Source organism: Portunus trituberculatus, chromosome 7, assembly GCF_017591435.1.
Source record: "Portunus trituberculatus isolate SZX2019 chromosome 7, ASM1759143v1, whole genome shotgun sequence".
In the NCBI taxonomy this organism is placed as follows: Eukaryota; Metazoa; Arthropoda; class Malacostraca; order Decapoda; family Portunidae; genus Portunus; species Portunus trituberculatus.
In genome coordinates, this window is record NC_059261.1 from 1,907,825 (window position 1) to 1,923,984 (window position 16,160).

Genomic DNA, 16,160 nt, shown 5'->3' on the forward strand with positions numbered 1-16,160 from the left:
GATGATGCCATTGTTGGGAGACGTGAAGGAAATCTAGGAGAAAAGTTTTGAAACCCTCCATTTATGCTTGGATTTAGAAGGGGGTTCCGTCTTACCCGACCTTCCTCTGCATGTTTTATACTATACATACATAAACTTTAAATCAATATTTTGTATGCCTTCAATGTTGCAAAGTCTAAAATAACAGTCTGAACACTAATATTCTCAGTAGCCTCGCTTGTGCTGCCCACTGAGAAATGAACCACTCGAGGCATTTGCCCTGCCTGCCCCTTATTACTATGCCACGGTTTCCATACAAAATGTAAATAGAATAGTATAATGTCATTGAAAGAGATGGGAGATAATTACTTTTTTAATATTTGAGCTAGGTTGTATTGCGTATCAACATACTGAACCCTATCTAATTTTCTTTCTCAGACAGGTGATGAAACTCCTCATATGTCACTTTGGCAAGATCCTGCAATGATGCAGAGGATGGGTGCACTGGAAGTTGTTGTCCCTCTGCAGCAGCTCGATGTTCTGGCTTTCCTGCCATTGCTCACTATACTAACTGTGGGAGAGAGAAAGATATTGAATGTTCTTTGATACTTAGGAGAGCACATTTTTGTTATAATATACAGGTGTGTATTAGTTAACCCCTACACTTAATAATGATTGACTGTAATACAACCATACAAGGACCGAATTAACCATAACACAGGAACTGGCTGTATGTCTTTAATAAACCTTGGTATTAAGTTTACAAATTTGCACTTCCAAGACTAATGTGTTAATGCGTATCTATACAATTATTTTTTTTTTATCTTTTGCATTTCAGTGAAATCATTTGGTCAAATATGAAAATAAAATATGTAAAAAAAATAAACAAGAAATGTAAATCTCTACCACCATCATCTTCAATATACTGCAAATAAAATGTGTAAAAAAATAAACAAGAAATATAAATCTTCAATATACTGCAAATTAGGAAGACCATCAATATGTTAGTTAGTAGAAAGATGGAAAAAAAAAAAGTGTTTATATATAAGATGATAAGTATGATGAATTTCAAATATCAATGTATAGTAGTAAACTGATATCCCTAAACAACAACAACAACAAAATCTACCATACAGGAACATTGATAACAGCTGTTGGTTGTTCCCAGTCACTGGCTTTTTCAACACCTGATTTTTTTTTTTTTTTTTTTTTATGCAGGAGCGAAGCCAGCCAAGGGCAAAATGATATTTAAAAAAAGGCTTGCTTGAGTGCTGGTTCCCTAAAAGAAAAGTAAAGAGTTAGCCAAAATTAAGGAACAAATGTCATGATACCTCCCTCTTAAAAAAAGTCAAATCGTAGGAAGACTGAAATACAGATGCAGGGAAGGAATTCAAGAGTTTACGAGAGAAAGGACTGGTTAACTCTTGCGTAAGAGAGTTGGACAGAATAGGGATGAGAGAAAGAAGAAAGCCTTGTGCACCGAGTCTGCAGGAGGAAGGGAGGCATGCAGTTAGCAAGATCAGTAGAACAGTTAGCATGAAAATAGTGATAGAAGATAGAAAGAGATGCACCATTTCGGCGGTGAGACAGAGGCTGATGACAGTCAGTCGGAGGAGGGGTGTTGATGAGACGAAAAGCTTTTGATTCCACCCTATCTAATAAAACTGTGTGAGTGGAATCCCCCTAAACATGCAAAGAGTACTGCATGCAGGGGCAGGCGGATAAGGCCCTTGTACAGAGTTAGCAGTTAGAGGGTCGAGAAAAACTAGCAGAGACGCCTCAGAACGCCTAACTTCATAAAAGCTGTTTTAGCAAGAGATGAGATGTGAAGTTGATTTAAGATTCAGTGTGGAAGAGGAAGACGTACATTTGAGGTCATAGAAGAAGAGGGGATAGTTGTCTGGAAGGTTGTGTCGAGTTGATAGATGGAGGAATTGAGTTTTTGAGGAATTGAAACTTTTTTCTCTGCCCCAATTGGAAATCTTAGAAAGATCAGAAGTTAGGCGTTCTGTGGCGTTCCTGCGTGATATGTTGACTTCCTGAAGGGTTGGTCATCTCTGAAAGGAGTGACCATCATGTGGAAAGATGTAGGGTGGTGTTACCGCTGCAGGAGACGGTATGATGATGATGATGATCAGGATAATAAGACCCTCACGTCGACGCAATTGGTATATTTGGTCGAAACCTAGAAACAAACATTCACCTTAACATCGGTAATTTCAGTAACTAGCAATACTCACGCCCCTCCAGTGAAATAAGTAAGAGAGAGAAGAGCCCTTCACTTGATGAAGGTCGAACTCATCTCTCTCGCTCTTCACCATCCGAAACTGAGCATCATAATAATAGCAAAACAACAGTACATCCTTAATACATATATATTACGTAAAGGCACTCGTTCACAGTCTCTGACTGTCCGAGCACATATCAAATGTGTCACAGATATTATTAATATTCTGAAGTGCACCAATAAGTATCACTAACTTCAAAGCACTTTCACTTACGTGTTACGGGTCTGGGGTGTCCTGGTAAACTTAAGCGGTGGTAAACTTCTCTGCACACGAGACCTTCAACGACACGTCCTCCTCCTTCGGACCTGTGCTGTATTCTCCCGCGGGCCTCACTGTGACACCCAGTCTCCCTACATATGAGGTCATAGGTCACCGATGCTGGCCACTTGTACAAGGTGTCTTTCTTCGCTTAGGCCCTACATCAGCATTTCTTAAACCAAAACATGGCTCCTCTGCTCTCCTCCTCCTCTCTCTCTCTCTCTCTCTCTCTCTCTCTCTCTCTCTCTCTCTCTCTCTGGTGGTAGCGGTAACACTCCCCCTGTCGAGTTTCACTCGAAACTAAGCCCTAATTTATCATCTCCAACTCCTTCTAGCCAATACAGCTTCGTAACCGGGCGAACAAGTGTTGAGCTCTTCGTTTTCACCCTCACCTTGCGAACTTCACCATCTTCACTCGGCATGGCTTCTATAACCAATCCTAACAACTTGTTTTATGGTAGAGACGGTTCAGCAATGATGACCATGTCTCCTCGCTGGAGGCTGTGTCCTGATTTGAATGTTCCTTGCCGTTTCCTCAGGGTGGGGAGGTACTCTCGAGTCCACCTCTTCCAGAATTGGTCTGCTATATACTGAGCGTGTTTCCATTGCCTCCGATACGCGTCTCCCAACGTCGGTTTGCCTTCAGTGGGGAAGCTGTTAGAGTTCATTCTCAAGAGGTGACGAGGCGTTAGTTCTTCAAGATCATTTGGGTTGTTCGATGAAGGGGTGAGTGGTCTACCATTGATGACCGTTTCTACTTCGCAGAGTAGAGTATGAAGACGCTCATCATCCATCAGTAGAGAGCCTACTATCGCCTGAATAACCCTTTTCACGGTGCAGATTTGTCGTTCCCACACACCGCCCATTTGTGAACCTCTTGGAGGGTTGAATTGCCACTCTACCCGGTTCACCAAGAGTGTCTCTTTAACTTTATCATCCTTACTCCAACTGATGACTGCATCACGTAGTTCTCGGCATGCGCCGATCATGTTGGTCCCATTGTCCGAACGGATGTGTTTTGGCAGTCCTCTTCTAGCTGCGAATCTCATAAGGGCTGCAATAAATGAGTCAGTACTTAGTGTTGCAAGAACTTCTAGGTGGACGGCCCTAATAGTCAGGCAGACAAAGATGCAGCCCCCTCTTTTTACCCGGGCCCTCCCTTGCTTCACCATAAATGGACCGAAACAATCGACTCCAGAGTATGGGAATGTCAGTGCGCCTGACTTCACCTGGACTTCTGGTAAGTCAGCTGGTCGTCACTTATTAGGTTTCCAATTGTTACGCCGGCAGATTACGCAAGTGCGTAATAGTCGGTTCAGCACCCTACGGCAGTTTGGGATCCAGTAGGTTTCGTGTATTCTAGAGAGTGTGTATTCCCTTTCCAAGTGTTCGGCCTTGGTTTTATGTGTTTCCCTCACTATGAGTTCCGTGATCTTACTTTCTTTGGGTAAGAGAATGGGATTCAATCGATCTTGCTGAAGGCCAGCTCTCTTCAACCGGCCGCTTACCCTGATCAAGCCTTCCGCGTCTAGAAAGGGCTCCAACGGTCTTATCGGGCTCTTTCTCAGCCGCTGTCCCCATTGTAGTGCTTTCAGTTCTTCAGGAAAGTATCTTCGTTGCACACACTTCAGTACTGCATACCTCGTTGCTTCCATCTCCTCTGTTGACAGAAATTTCTCCTGTCAGGAGCCCCTTTCCTTGTTGCCCCGCCATGTTATGAACCTCCTCAGCCATGTAGTCCCTTTCAGTAGTCGATACCATAAGGAGTATCTGTCCCACAGTTTGTCTAGGGTTTCTTCCTTCTGGGTAGCGGATGTCATCAGGGTTCCAGTTTCCCTTTTTACTTCTGGGTCATCGCTTGGAAGTCCTTCCCTTGTCACGCCTTCCACTGGCCACTAATTTTTGTCGAGCAATAGAAAGGGTGGTTCACCTACTACACCCTCCAAGCTCATCGCCACGCAAACCGCGACTAGCGTCATTTGCGGGGTTGAGTCCCGAGCTCACATATCTCCACTGATCTGGATCATGTATGACAGCAATGCGATTCACCACGAATGTATGGAAGCGCCTTTCAGTGTTTCGTATGTATCTCAAGGCAGTGGTGCTGTCTGTCCAGAACACTGACTGTGACACGGACAGGTCGAGTTCCTTTCGTAGTCGCTCGTCCGCCTTTGTAGCTAATACTGCTGCACACAGTTCTAGTCTAGGTATGGTTAGTTGTTTCAGGGGGGCCAGTTTGGCCTTGCCATATACAAAGGCAACACGGTGTAACTCCATCATGTCTGTCAGTCTCAAATAAGATACAGCACCATACGCTCGCTGAGACACATCGCTGAAGTGATGCAGTTGGATATCAGTAGCGGTGCCCTCAATGTCATGTTGGTAACAACGTGGAATCCTTATGTCCTTAAGGTGAGGTAAACCTCTCAACCACCTTCTCCATGCTTACTTTGACTCGTTGGCTAGGGGCCCATCCTGTTCCACGCCTGCATTATTCTTGAAAGATCATTTTGACTCTGATGATGCATGGAGCAAGGATGCCGAGCGGATCATAAAGGGAGCCAATCATACTGAGGAGGCCAAGTTTTGTCTCTGGTCTGGTTGGGATATGAACCTGTACTGCAAGTTGATCCCTCTCTAAGTCCCACAGGATACCCAAAGTTCTTTCGGTTAGAAGTTTGTCCGTCAGCGGGATTTCTTTCACTGCCGTTGCCCTCTCCTTCAGTGGGATAGTTTGTAGTACTTTGCTGTAGTTGCAGGCCCACTTCGTGAGTCTGAAGCCCCCTTTATGCAAAAGATCTCTCAAGCGGTGTACAACAATTGTCGCTTTGCTCATGGAGTTCACTGAAAGTAAGAAGTCGTCCTCGTAAAAGTTTCGATTGGCCTTCGTGATCGCCTCATGGAGGTCTCAGCCGTGATCTTGGAATGTTCGCTGTAGGGCGTATGCTGCACACGACGGGCTCCAGACTCCTCCAAACAGATGCACTTTCATTCTGTATGTCTCAGGAGGTTCAGACAGTTCTCCACCCAGCCACCACAGAAATCGAAGAGCGTCTCGGTGTTCTCGTGGTACTAAAATTTGATGGAACATTGCCTCAATGTCCGCCATTATGGCCACTCGATCTTGTCGAAATCTGAGCAAGACGCCCAACAGGTCATTGTTAAAATCTGGCCCTTGCATTACTTGATCATTCAATGAAGTCGACATATACGTCGCTGCGCAATCGAACACTATTCTTACTTTCTCCGGTTTCTTGGGGTTTAATACTGTATGATGTGGCAGATACCAGACTATTCCGGCTGCTGGCGGAGAGTCCAAGTGCGATGCGCGTTCCGCGTGTCCCTCGTCCATCAAGCGTTTCATTTCCCTTTGGTAACGGAGACATAAGGCTGATCTCTCATCAGGCGTCTTCTGAGTTATATAAGCCGTTGTTCTGCGAGTTTCAGATTATCCGGTAGGCCTAGTTCCTTGTATCTGAATGGGATGGACAGTTGACAATGCCGATCTACTTACTGCGCGGTTGATGACCATAATTCTATTACCCCTCGGTCTTCCATCGAGATAGTTTCTCCACAATGAAGCGAGAAGTCGCTTCTTAGAATGGAACCATACCGAATCGCACTCTGTTGCCTCTGTGCTATCACTGTCATCCCTGTAGTGCGCACGTTCGTTGCTCTAATTGCCTCCCCATCTTTAAATTTTATAGGCCCATTGACGGTCCAGCCGAGGAGATTGTGTGTTGCAAACGGCTCTCCATCTCCTCCAGCTTTTATTTCCAAAGGTAGTAGGGCTTGTGATGTGTCTAGACCAGTGGTTCCCAAACTGGGGGCCATGGCCCCCTGGGGGGCCATATAGCAGAATGTAGGGGGCCATAATCTGAGGCTATGCATAAATAAAACCAAAGGAGTTTAGCGGGTAGGTAGCCAGTGGAGGGAACTTACAGGTTCAGTACAGGTTTGTGCAATGCCTTGCTGCCAGACACATGGGTAATACGTCCCTTTTTTTCTTTTTATCTGATTCTGTGTTCTTGACATAAAACAAGACATGGGGATGTATTAGGGAAGCAAGATAATTTTAACTCAACATAATTCTAATCTAAGGCTTCCTAAGCTGTGTATTCTGTATGATAACCTGGTCTTGAATCTTACGTATCAGCAAGGATGTTCATATTATTCAGTTAACCAGACATTCACAGTTACAACATTGATCACCGTGTGTGCCTCCCCATATAATCAGTTTCCTCCCACCTGTGAATACTTCAGTATTATATGAACTTAAGCCAACATCAATACCACTTTAATGGTAAGTAAGCCCTGCATCATGAAGTATATTAAGAAGGTAAATAATATCTGCTGTATTTATGCACATTCTATAACTTTTTTGTAACGTTAAATCTAACTTCCTTTCTACCTCATATTTATCATTTTATTATTCTAATCATGGGTGATGACATATGTTTGCGGTGTTAGAAATAGCAGTTTTTTGTTTGTGCATTGCAGGTACAGTGATGGCTTCTAATAAGAAACGCAACTATGATGACAACTACCTGGATTTTGGATTTACAAGCATCACTGATAAAGGTGTAGTGAAGCCTCAGTGTGTGATTTGTCACAAAATACTCACAGCTGAATCACTAAGGCCCAGTAAGCTTAGATTACATCTGGAAACCAAGCATCCTCAACATGTTGGCAAAGATCGTTCCTTCTTTAGTCGACAAGAATTGAACATGAAGAGACAGCGACTTGATGCCAGTGGTTCCTTTCATCAACAAAATGCTGCCGTAGTGGAGGCATCATTTCTTGTAGCCCTTGAAATAGCAAAGAAAAAGAAGCCTCACACAATTGGGGAGGAATTAATTTTGCCATGTGCCAAAACAATGGTAAAGCTTGTTTTGGGTGAGAAAAGTGCTGAAAAGCTGAATGCTATTTCACTCTCAAATAATACAGTGCAACGCCGAATCTCCCAAATATCTGATGACATCAGAGAGCAGGTGATACAGGAAATCAAAAGAGCTGGATTATTCAGTATTCAACTCGATGAGTCCACTGACGTCCAGTCCTGCTCACAACTCCTGGCTTTTGTAAGGTATGTTCATGATGAGGATCTGAAGGAGGAATTCTTGTTTTGTGAGCCTCTTGAACAATCTACAAAAGGTGAAGATGTAATGCAGAAACTTACAGAATTCTTTGAATCTGAAGGTCTTGACTGGGGCAATCTTTGTGGGATATGCACAGACGGGGCTCCAGCCATGTTGGGTTCTCAGTCAGGTTTTGTTACAAGAGTTATACAAAAGCACCAAATGCTATCCCTCTTCACTGCATGATCCACAGGCAAGCTCTTGCATCAAAAACGCTACCCTCAGAATTACAGGACACTCTGAATACAATTATAAAGACAGTTAACTTTGTAAAGGTAGTGCTCTTAACACACGCCTTTTCAAGAGACTCTGCCAAGATATGGATGCAGCTCATGAGACCCTCCTATTTCATACAGCAGTTCGCTGGCTATCAAAAGGAAATGTAGTTCAACGTGTATTTGAGCTCAGAGAAGAGATCAGCCTCTTTCTCAGAATACAGAACAAGCAAGATTTGCTGTCAGCATGGTCTGCAGATAGCTTCGAAATACGGCTAGCCTATCTTGTTGACATATTTAGACAGTTGAACACACTGAACCTGGAACTCCAAGGGAAAGGAAGCTTGATAATCGATTTTGTGGACAAAATCAAAGCTTTCATTCGTAAGATGGAGAATTGGAGGCGCAAAGTTGGAATGGGAAACTTGGCAATGCTGGAGACAGTGTCAGAAATTGTAGAGAAGTGTGATGCTGCTACGCAGAACTTGATTACCCAACATCTTGAGGCCTTGGAAGGGGAGTTTAAAAGATACTTCCCAGATATCCAAAGCCTAACTTCTCGGCTAGTAAGGGCCCCCTTCACTGCTGCAGTGACATGCATTCCTGATGACAATGATGATGGCCAAACTGAGCTGTTGACACTTCAGGAGGATTCAGGAGCTAAGATGAAGTTTGAAACTGAATCTCTCACAGTATTTTGGTCATCAATGGCAGCTTCATACCCAAACTTATGTGACTTAGCTTTTCGCCACCTCCTACCATTTTCATCAACTTATTCCTGCGAGGCTGCATTCTCTCAACTACTCCACATTAAAACGAAATATCGCAACAGACTTGAAGTGAAGCATGACCTACGGTGTGCTTTAAGTGAAACAAAACCAAGAATCAAGAAGCTTGTTGATAATCTGCAACATCACCCTTCACACTGAGTGGAATGGGGATTCAAAAGTGAAGGAAACATGAACGTGGCATGAACGTTCAGAAGCAAATGGTCTGGGAGGAGGTGGGTGTGTGGCCACTGAAGGCCATGGTTGTGGCAGTTAATTATGACTCCCTATGATAGCATTTCATTTCAGAATTACAAAGTTATCAGATTTGTAAGATTCAAAGATCAGATCACATTGCGTGGGATTAATACACTTTTTCAATCCAGTGGAATTTCTTTGTTTCTTATTTTTTTGCTTATTGCTGAAACAGCTTTTCACAATAATGCAATTTTAATTACTCTACATATGAATTTTTAATGTGCATTATATTACTTCTTTAGTACCATTTCAATAATTATAGGAGATTCAGCAAAGGCAAAATACAAATTTCTTTATTAATAATTAATAAAAGAAAAAATAACAAATGGAATCAATAAAATTACAGGATTTGCTAGAGTGGTTTTTATATGGACCTAATGAGTGTAGGACTGTAGACAGTCACGGGTTATGGTTGTGGGGGGGGGCCATGGACAAGGATCATGTATGAAAAGTGGGTAACGACCAGAAAAAGTTTGGGAACCACTGGTCTAGACCTATGAGGAGGTCCACTCCCCCTGGTATACAGGTTGGGGGAATGTCTTGAAGGTGAGGCCATCTGAATATGTCTCCATTCCTAGCAATTGAGCCCTTCAGAGAGGACGGCAGCGATGGTACTATGAGTATTCTGCAGAGAGAGATAAAACGGTTCCTCCGTGTTCCGATACCAGTCAGTTTCAAGTTGAGTTCTTCGGTGGTGACTTCCTTTCCTTCATCCGTGATGGTTCCAATGGATAGCGTTATCAGTTTTCCCTTGGCATGCAGTTGATTGGCCAGATCGCGGGTACAGTAGGATCTGTCACTGCCCGAATCTAGGAGGGCTCCGGTGATGACGCCTGGTTCTTCGCTCCACCCCTTCGTAACTCTAACTCTGATAATGGGGAGAGCAATCTGTTCCATGCCATTTAGTCAGATCCCCTGTCGAGAGTTCTCCACTTTCAATTCTCCTCTCGTTGATTCCCTGTTGATTCTCCCCTGACCCAACGGTGAGGGTCTTTCTCAGTGTTAGGGGTGGTGTTTTCGGCCTCCCATCTTGCTCTCTTGTAAGTCGTTGCGCGGTAAGCATCACTGGTAGGGGGAGTCGAAGGCGCCGTACCTTTGAGCGGTCTGCGTCGGTCTCCCCTCGTGAGCGGTTCAGTTTCTATTTCATCAATGAGGCTCCTCGTCACTGTTTGCTGGTTACCTGCGGCTTCCCACGGACGCGCCTCGCGCCCGGTGTTACGTCAGGCAGTATGTAGCAGTCTTAAGTGGCGTTGATTGCAGCCACTCATGCCACACTTAACCCTGCGCACACAATTCTTTATCCAGTGTCCTAGTCTAAAACAGGAGAAGCAGCGGCAGTCCTGCCTCATTAGCTTCACGCGCTCCCCCACGTCCATGTTGCGGAACCTCCCGCAGTCACTCGCCTCATGGTTTCCCTGGCATATAAAACATGATTCGCCTTCCATCTCTGTGGAGATAGCAATGACGAGTCCAATAGCCCGTTTCGTGAATTGGTTTAGGCGTTCTTGTTGCGTTTGTTGCTGCATTTCTCCTGAGGCTGCTACAGGTAGGCACTTTTCAGAGTATGCTGAGATGAGCAATTCCAATTTCCGTGAATCTGTTATGCTGCCCGCCCGAACGTGTTTCTCGAAATTGTCCTTGAATGTCCAATACTCGACGCACGTCCTTTCTTTGAAGGTGGGCACAGGCCTCTGGTTGAACTGCATGGTTGTGGTAATTTCTTTCATCCAATTTTCATTTGTTGCTGCCGCCGATGCGGGCTCCCGAGCTCTCAAGTTGACGCTTCCACCTGGTGGAAGTGTCACTCCACATGGTGCGCGCGCATATACTTGCTAGTTCTGTAGTCGTGCTCCGCTTTTCACGCATATTATTGCATGAAAAAAGGCTCTCACTGACTTCTCAGTGAGCACAGTAGTGTATGAATGTCCTGTGATGAAAAATAACAAGAACATTTATGGAAAGTGTTGCCGCTAGATAGAAAATAAGTGAAAAGGAGTGGAAGACACCAAGATGGCGGAGAAATATGCCATTTCAGCATTATTATCTTCGTTCTGTTATTAGTGTAACTCTGATTCTGGAGACCCATCAAAATTCATTAAATGTTGTCTGTGTAGCCGGTGGGCTCATACGAAATGTGTGAATCTGGCAGGGATTAAATCTGAAAATATCTGCAACGTGAGGTATCTGTGCGATGTTTGCTTCATTGAGGTGTCGGCAAAGACTATAGATAAAACAAGACTGGAAAGATTGCCATTCACCATAAGAAATTCGTGTCGCCAGTAAAGATGCCAGATACGGCTAGAATAGTGGATAACAGCGCCATCCATTGAGTGAACCGCAAACTAACGCCTTTGTAAACAAACAACGCCACAGTTTGAATAATCGCTTTGAGTTCCTTCCTTAACACACACACACACACACACACACACACACACCCAATAATGTACTGTAGTACAGTACATATTTACTTCATCCACCTGTGACCCTGCTCAAGCTCCCTTGTATCCAACTTGAGTTATAAGTATATCATAGAGATATATGTATATTGTACATGTGTGATAACTATTTATAATTAGGGAGTCGACACACACACACGCATACACACATGCCCGGTAGCTCAGTGGTTAGAGCGCTGGCTTCACAAGCCAGAGGACCAGGGTTCGATTCCCCGGCCGGATGGAGATATTTGGGTGTGTCTCCTTTCACGTGTAGCCCCTGTTCACCTAGCAGTGAGTAGATGCGGGATGTAAATCGAGGAGTTGTGACCTTGTTGTCCCGGTGTGTGGTGTGTGCCTGGTCTCAGGCCTATCAGAAGATCGGAAACAATGAGCTCTGAGCTCGTTCCGTAGGGTAACGTCTGGCTGTCTCGTCAGAGACTGCAGCAGATCAAACAGTGAAACACACATAATGAGCTCTCAGATCGCACTGTAATGGGCAACGTCTGGCTGTCTCGTTAGAGACTGCAGCAGATCAAACAGTGAACACACACACACACACGTGTGTGTGTCGCCTCACTAATTATAAATAGTTATCGCACATGTACAATATACATATATCTCTATGATATACTTATAACTCAAGTTGGATACAAGGGAGCTTGAACGGGGTCACAGGTGGATGAAGTAAATATGTACTGTACTACAGTACATTATTGGTAGTGTGTGTGTGTGTGTGTGTGTGTTTATTTACCTATAGTTGTGCTGTACAGCATGGCACATTATCCTGTCTCCATATCTATAGCTATGCATCTAGCTTGTCTTTAAAGATGTGTATGGTGGCTGCAGTAACCACCCTTTCACTTATTTCACTTAAGCTATTCCAGATGTCCACTGTTCTGTGTGTGTGTGTGTGTGTGTGTGTGTGTGTGTGTGTGTGTGTGTGTGTGTACTTTCTCTATTTATAATGTACTTTGGTAAATTACATGTCACCTACTTAGTTACATATTTTCAAATTGGTTCAAATAAGCCAAATTACAGATTATATATATATATATATATATATATATATATATATATATATATATATATATATATATATATATATATATATATATATACATACATACATACAAACTCCATTAATTCGGCTCTTAATACTCTCAAAAGGCCAGAAATCCAGATTTTTAAGGCCAAAAAAATAACAATTAAAATCAGGAAAAAAAATTAAAGTTTCACAGAGTATGTTTTTTGTAGTTGAATTCTTCATTTTCTTTCATTTATATGGAAATACAGAACAGTGTTTGATATGCATACTTTATGTACTGAAAAGAGATAAAACAGTATGCTGAAAATATGTAATATTCCTGTGTTTTGTAACTGTTGTGTTTGGTGTTTTTTGTTGGCGTTGGGTACTGCACAGTAAGAAAGTAATATGCGTACATACTGTACCTGTTTGGTGCTCTACACATGGATTACTTCTGCATATTAATGGTAAATACAAACACAATGTTTTTGTAAGTCATATTTTTATTTATTTGCCAATTTTGAGTGCAATGAATTTTTTTTAAGTGTTATCCAGAAATCTGGAATTCTCATGAAAGGAAAAGCACATATCTAAGCAAGTTTAATAAGTTCATTGGAAATTATAAACATAAACAATTACCAAAACAACAGGCCTAGATTTTAGAATGGAAGCTGTTACAAATATAGCAGAAGCAGGCAAGCATAAGCAAACAAATATCATGAAGGTTTATACTGATTTGTACAGGTCTCAACCAAATCAAGTATACTACGATCCACATGTTATACACCAGTACTTACCTGTCATGATCTTTAGGAAAGCGATGGAAGACCAAGTGTGGGTGGGTGCCCTTTGTCCTGCAACAAATAACACATGGATGCCCCACTCTAGTGTTCATTTTTGCGGATTTCTTGAGAACATGTAACCTGTCACTGCTGTGGGCCCTCTTGTTTGAGTGTTGACACATGTAAACATGCAGACGGATCAACGGTGCTGATCTTGATCTTAAGATGCAATAGCAGCGCCATCGCGTGAGTGAACCGCAAACAAGAAGAGTTGCCAGTTTTCCTAGGCTACACGGTAAATTGACGCTTTCCAGTCTTGTTTATTTATATAGTCTTTGGTGTCGGCTCTGAAGAAATTCATCAATGATGTTGAGGAATTTAAGTCTGATTTGAAGAGCATTACTGCTAAAGCTGACAAGATGATGGAAATAGTTGATAATAAGATGGCAAGAATGGAGGAGATACGTATCAAGGTCGATGAGGTAACTGAAGGCTTGGCGGGAGTTGCTGAGTTGCTGTCTGCTGATTCGGAAAATTCCACGCCTTGGCAGGATGTGAAGAGGAAGAGGAGGATGAAAAAGAACCTGCTTGTTGTAGGGGTAACTCAAGATTCTGAAGCAAATCTGAAGAATGAAGTTTCTCATGCTTTGGATGGAATGCAAATTAATTATACAAAGTTTGCTAATGATGGCAAAAATATAGTGATGAATTTTGCCGATGAGAGTCATGAGAAATGAGGCAGCCCAGAAACTGGAGAATGTTGAAAAGTTGACAACTAAATCTGTTCAGAAAATTAAACCCAAGATAATGCTATGTAATGTCCATAAGGAAGAGACTAAGGAGGGTATCATTGATACAATCATTGCAAGAAATGACTACCTTCAAGCAGTTCCTGATATCGAGTCAAAGATTGAGAATATTTTTTGCAAACCAGCAGCAGGGAGCACAGTTCATTACATCATGAAATGTGATCCAATGATAAGACAGCTGTTACATCAGCATCAGGACAGGATTAAGCTTGAGTGGGGAGTTTACCAGGTTCGTGACAGGTATCATGCACTTATCTGTTATCATTGTCAAAGGTATGGTCATACTGAGGCAAACTGCAATGCCAAGAAAAATGATGAGCATCCCGTTTGCTTTAAATGTGTAGGCAACCACAAGTCCAAGGATTGCACATCTACAGAGAAGAAATGCATAAACTGTGTGAGGTTTAAGAAACAGAATACTGACCACTCGGCGAATAATAGTTGTTGTGCTGTGTTGGAAAGTGAGATTGACAGGATCAGAAATATTACAGATCATGGCTACTAATGCTGTGAGCTCTATGTTGAAATGTGGTTTATCAAATGTCCAGTCAGTTGGAAACAAGACAATAGAAATCAGAACTTTAATTAATTATGAAAATCTGGATATTTTTGCTTTGACTGAAACATGGCTGAGTGAATATGATACTGCGAAAATTAAAGAAATGACCCCTGACACTCATACATTTGTGCACATACCAAGGAACACGATGCAGACCCATACAGACTACATGAGTCAAGAAATAACCTTGACATGGGATGTCGAGTATTTGCGAGATGCGCACCAAGGATTTACAATAAACTGCCGAGTGATATTAAAGGTTGTGCGAGGATCGATATCTTCAAAAAGAAATTGAAGTCATATTTGTTCAAGGAAGTTTATGATTTTAACGGCATGGAAATCAAAGACAATTATAGATGCTAGTTGCTTTTGAGGGAGGCTCTGCTGAGCGCTGCCTCGCAGTGGAGCGGAGCCTTGAACCCCAAGTAACAAGTAACAAGTAACTTGATGCAGTGAGCTCGTTCCTTCTCCCATCGCCCTCCCCCTGGTTGGGCGTCTATCCTTGTGTCTCGAATCGAGACGAGTCTCCCCTTTGTGTCAGTGGCGATTCAGACGCTATGGCGTGGCTGGCGTTCTGCCTCAGCGACATCAGTGTTGCGTGATCTCTTCCTGTTGCTTCTGGAGCATAGAGCGCAGCTGATTCTCGGTGCACCACACCTTGCAGTGTACTCATGAGATGGTCATACATTTCCTTCATTTGGTCCCTCTGCTGTTCTGGCCAATTTTGCCTTCGGGAGCTCGTTCTCTCTGCCGCACTGGGGCTCGTCTCTCGTTGCCACTGTATTTCAGGAGGACTGGGTAGTTCCTCACTACTCGGCGGGCTGCTTGCTTCTGTTTCATTCTCTGCCATCTCCGTTAGGGCACGACGATGGTGCCTCTCGTGGGCTTAGGTAGTCGATCCTCTCCGTGACACTCTCGTGTGCTTTCGAGTCCGTAGCACACCCTCGTGTGCCTGCTGAGTCCGTAGCACACCCTTGTGCGCCTGCCAAGTCCGTAGCACACCTTCGTCCGCCTGCCGAGTCCGAAGCACACCCCCGTGCGCCTGCAGAATTAATGGCCCAACCCCGCGTGCTTGTCGACCGCGCTACACACCCTCGTGTGCTCACCGAACTTGTAACATGCCCTCACGTGGCTGCGACCAGTACCTTCGGGCTTAGGTAGTCGATCCTCTCCGTGACACCCTCGTGTGCTTTCGAGTCCGTAGCACACCCTCGTGTGCCTGCTGAGTCCGTAGCACACCGTCGTGTGCCTGCTGAGTCCGTAGCACACCCTTGTGCGCCTGCCGAGTCCGTAGCACACCGCGCACCTGCCGAGTCCGAAGCACACCCCGTGCGCCTGCAGAATTCGTGGCCCAACCCCGCGTGCTTGCCGAGAGCGCTACACACCCTCGTGTGCTCACCGAACTTGTGACACGCCCTCACGTGCCTGCGACCAGCACCTTCGTGGCAGTACACCTCGACACGCGAGCCCACTACAACACAACACGTCACGTGTGATTAATTCAGTACGTATTGAAGAACACTACACGTCTATCACTTCGAGGGAGAGAGAAATCTGGCGAGGAACGAGAAAGAGAGCTCTAACACTTACCAGTTGAGACAGAGAGAGAGAGAAAACTTGCGGCGGGGGATAAGATGGCACCCGG

General features: G+C 43.9%; 1 protein-coding gene and 1 long non-coding RNA gene across 2 annotated transcripts; one reads left to right on the top strand and one right to left on the bottom strand.

Moving 5' to 3' along the window:
* Window positions 1-341: 341 nt before the first annotated feature.
* On the bottom strand, window positions 342-13,298 carry LOC123520530. Its single transcript, XR_006679300.1, has 2 exons — window positions 13,163-13,298; window positions 342-550 (listed from the first exon to the last, which is right to left on the bottom strand). It is a non-coding gene; the product is annotated as an uncharacterized LOC123520530 (long non-coding RNA).
* On the top strand, window positions 6,340-7,931 carry LOC123520526 (protein ZBED8-like). The gene is made up of 2 exons (XM_045282858.1): window positions 6,340-6,828; window positions 7,026-7,931. The coding sequence occupies exons 1-2, from the start codon at window positions 6,795-6,797 to the stop codon at window positions 7,847-7,849; spliced, it is 858 nt and encodes a 285-aa protein (XP_045138793.1). The 5' UTR covers window positions 6,340-6,794; the 3' UTR covers window positions 7,850-7,931.
* Window positions 13,299-16,160: the final 2,862 nt, after the last annotated feature.

Excerpts from the sequence above, each read along its gene's own strand:
- LOC123520526 (XM_045282858.1), top strand. The coding sequence starts at position 6,795 with ATGAACTTAAGCCAACATCAATACCACTTTAATG. Across the intron at positions 6,829-7,025 it reads ACATCAATACCACTTTAATG|GTACAGTGATGGCTTCTAAT; the intron begins GTAAGTAAGCCC and ends TGTGCATTGCAG.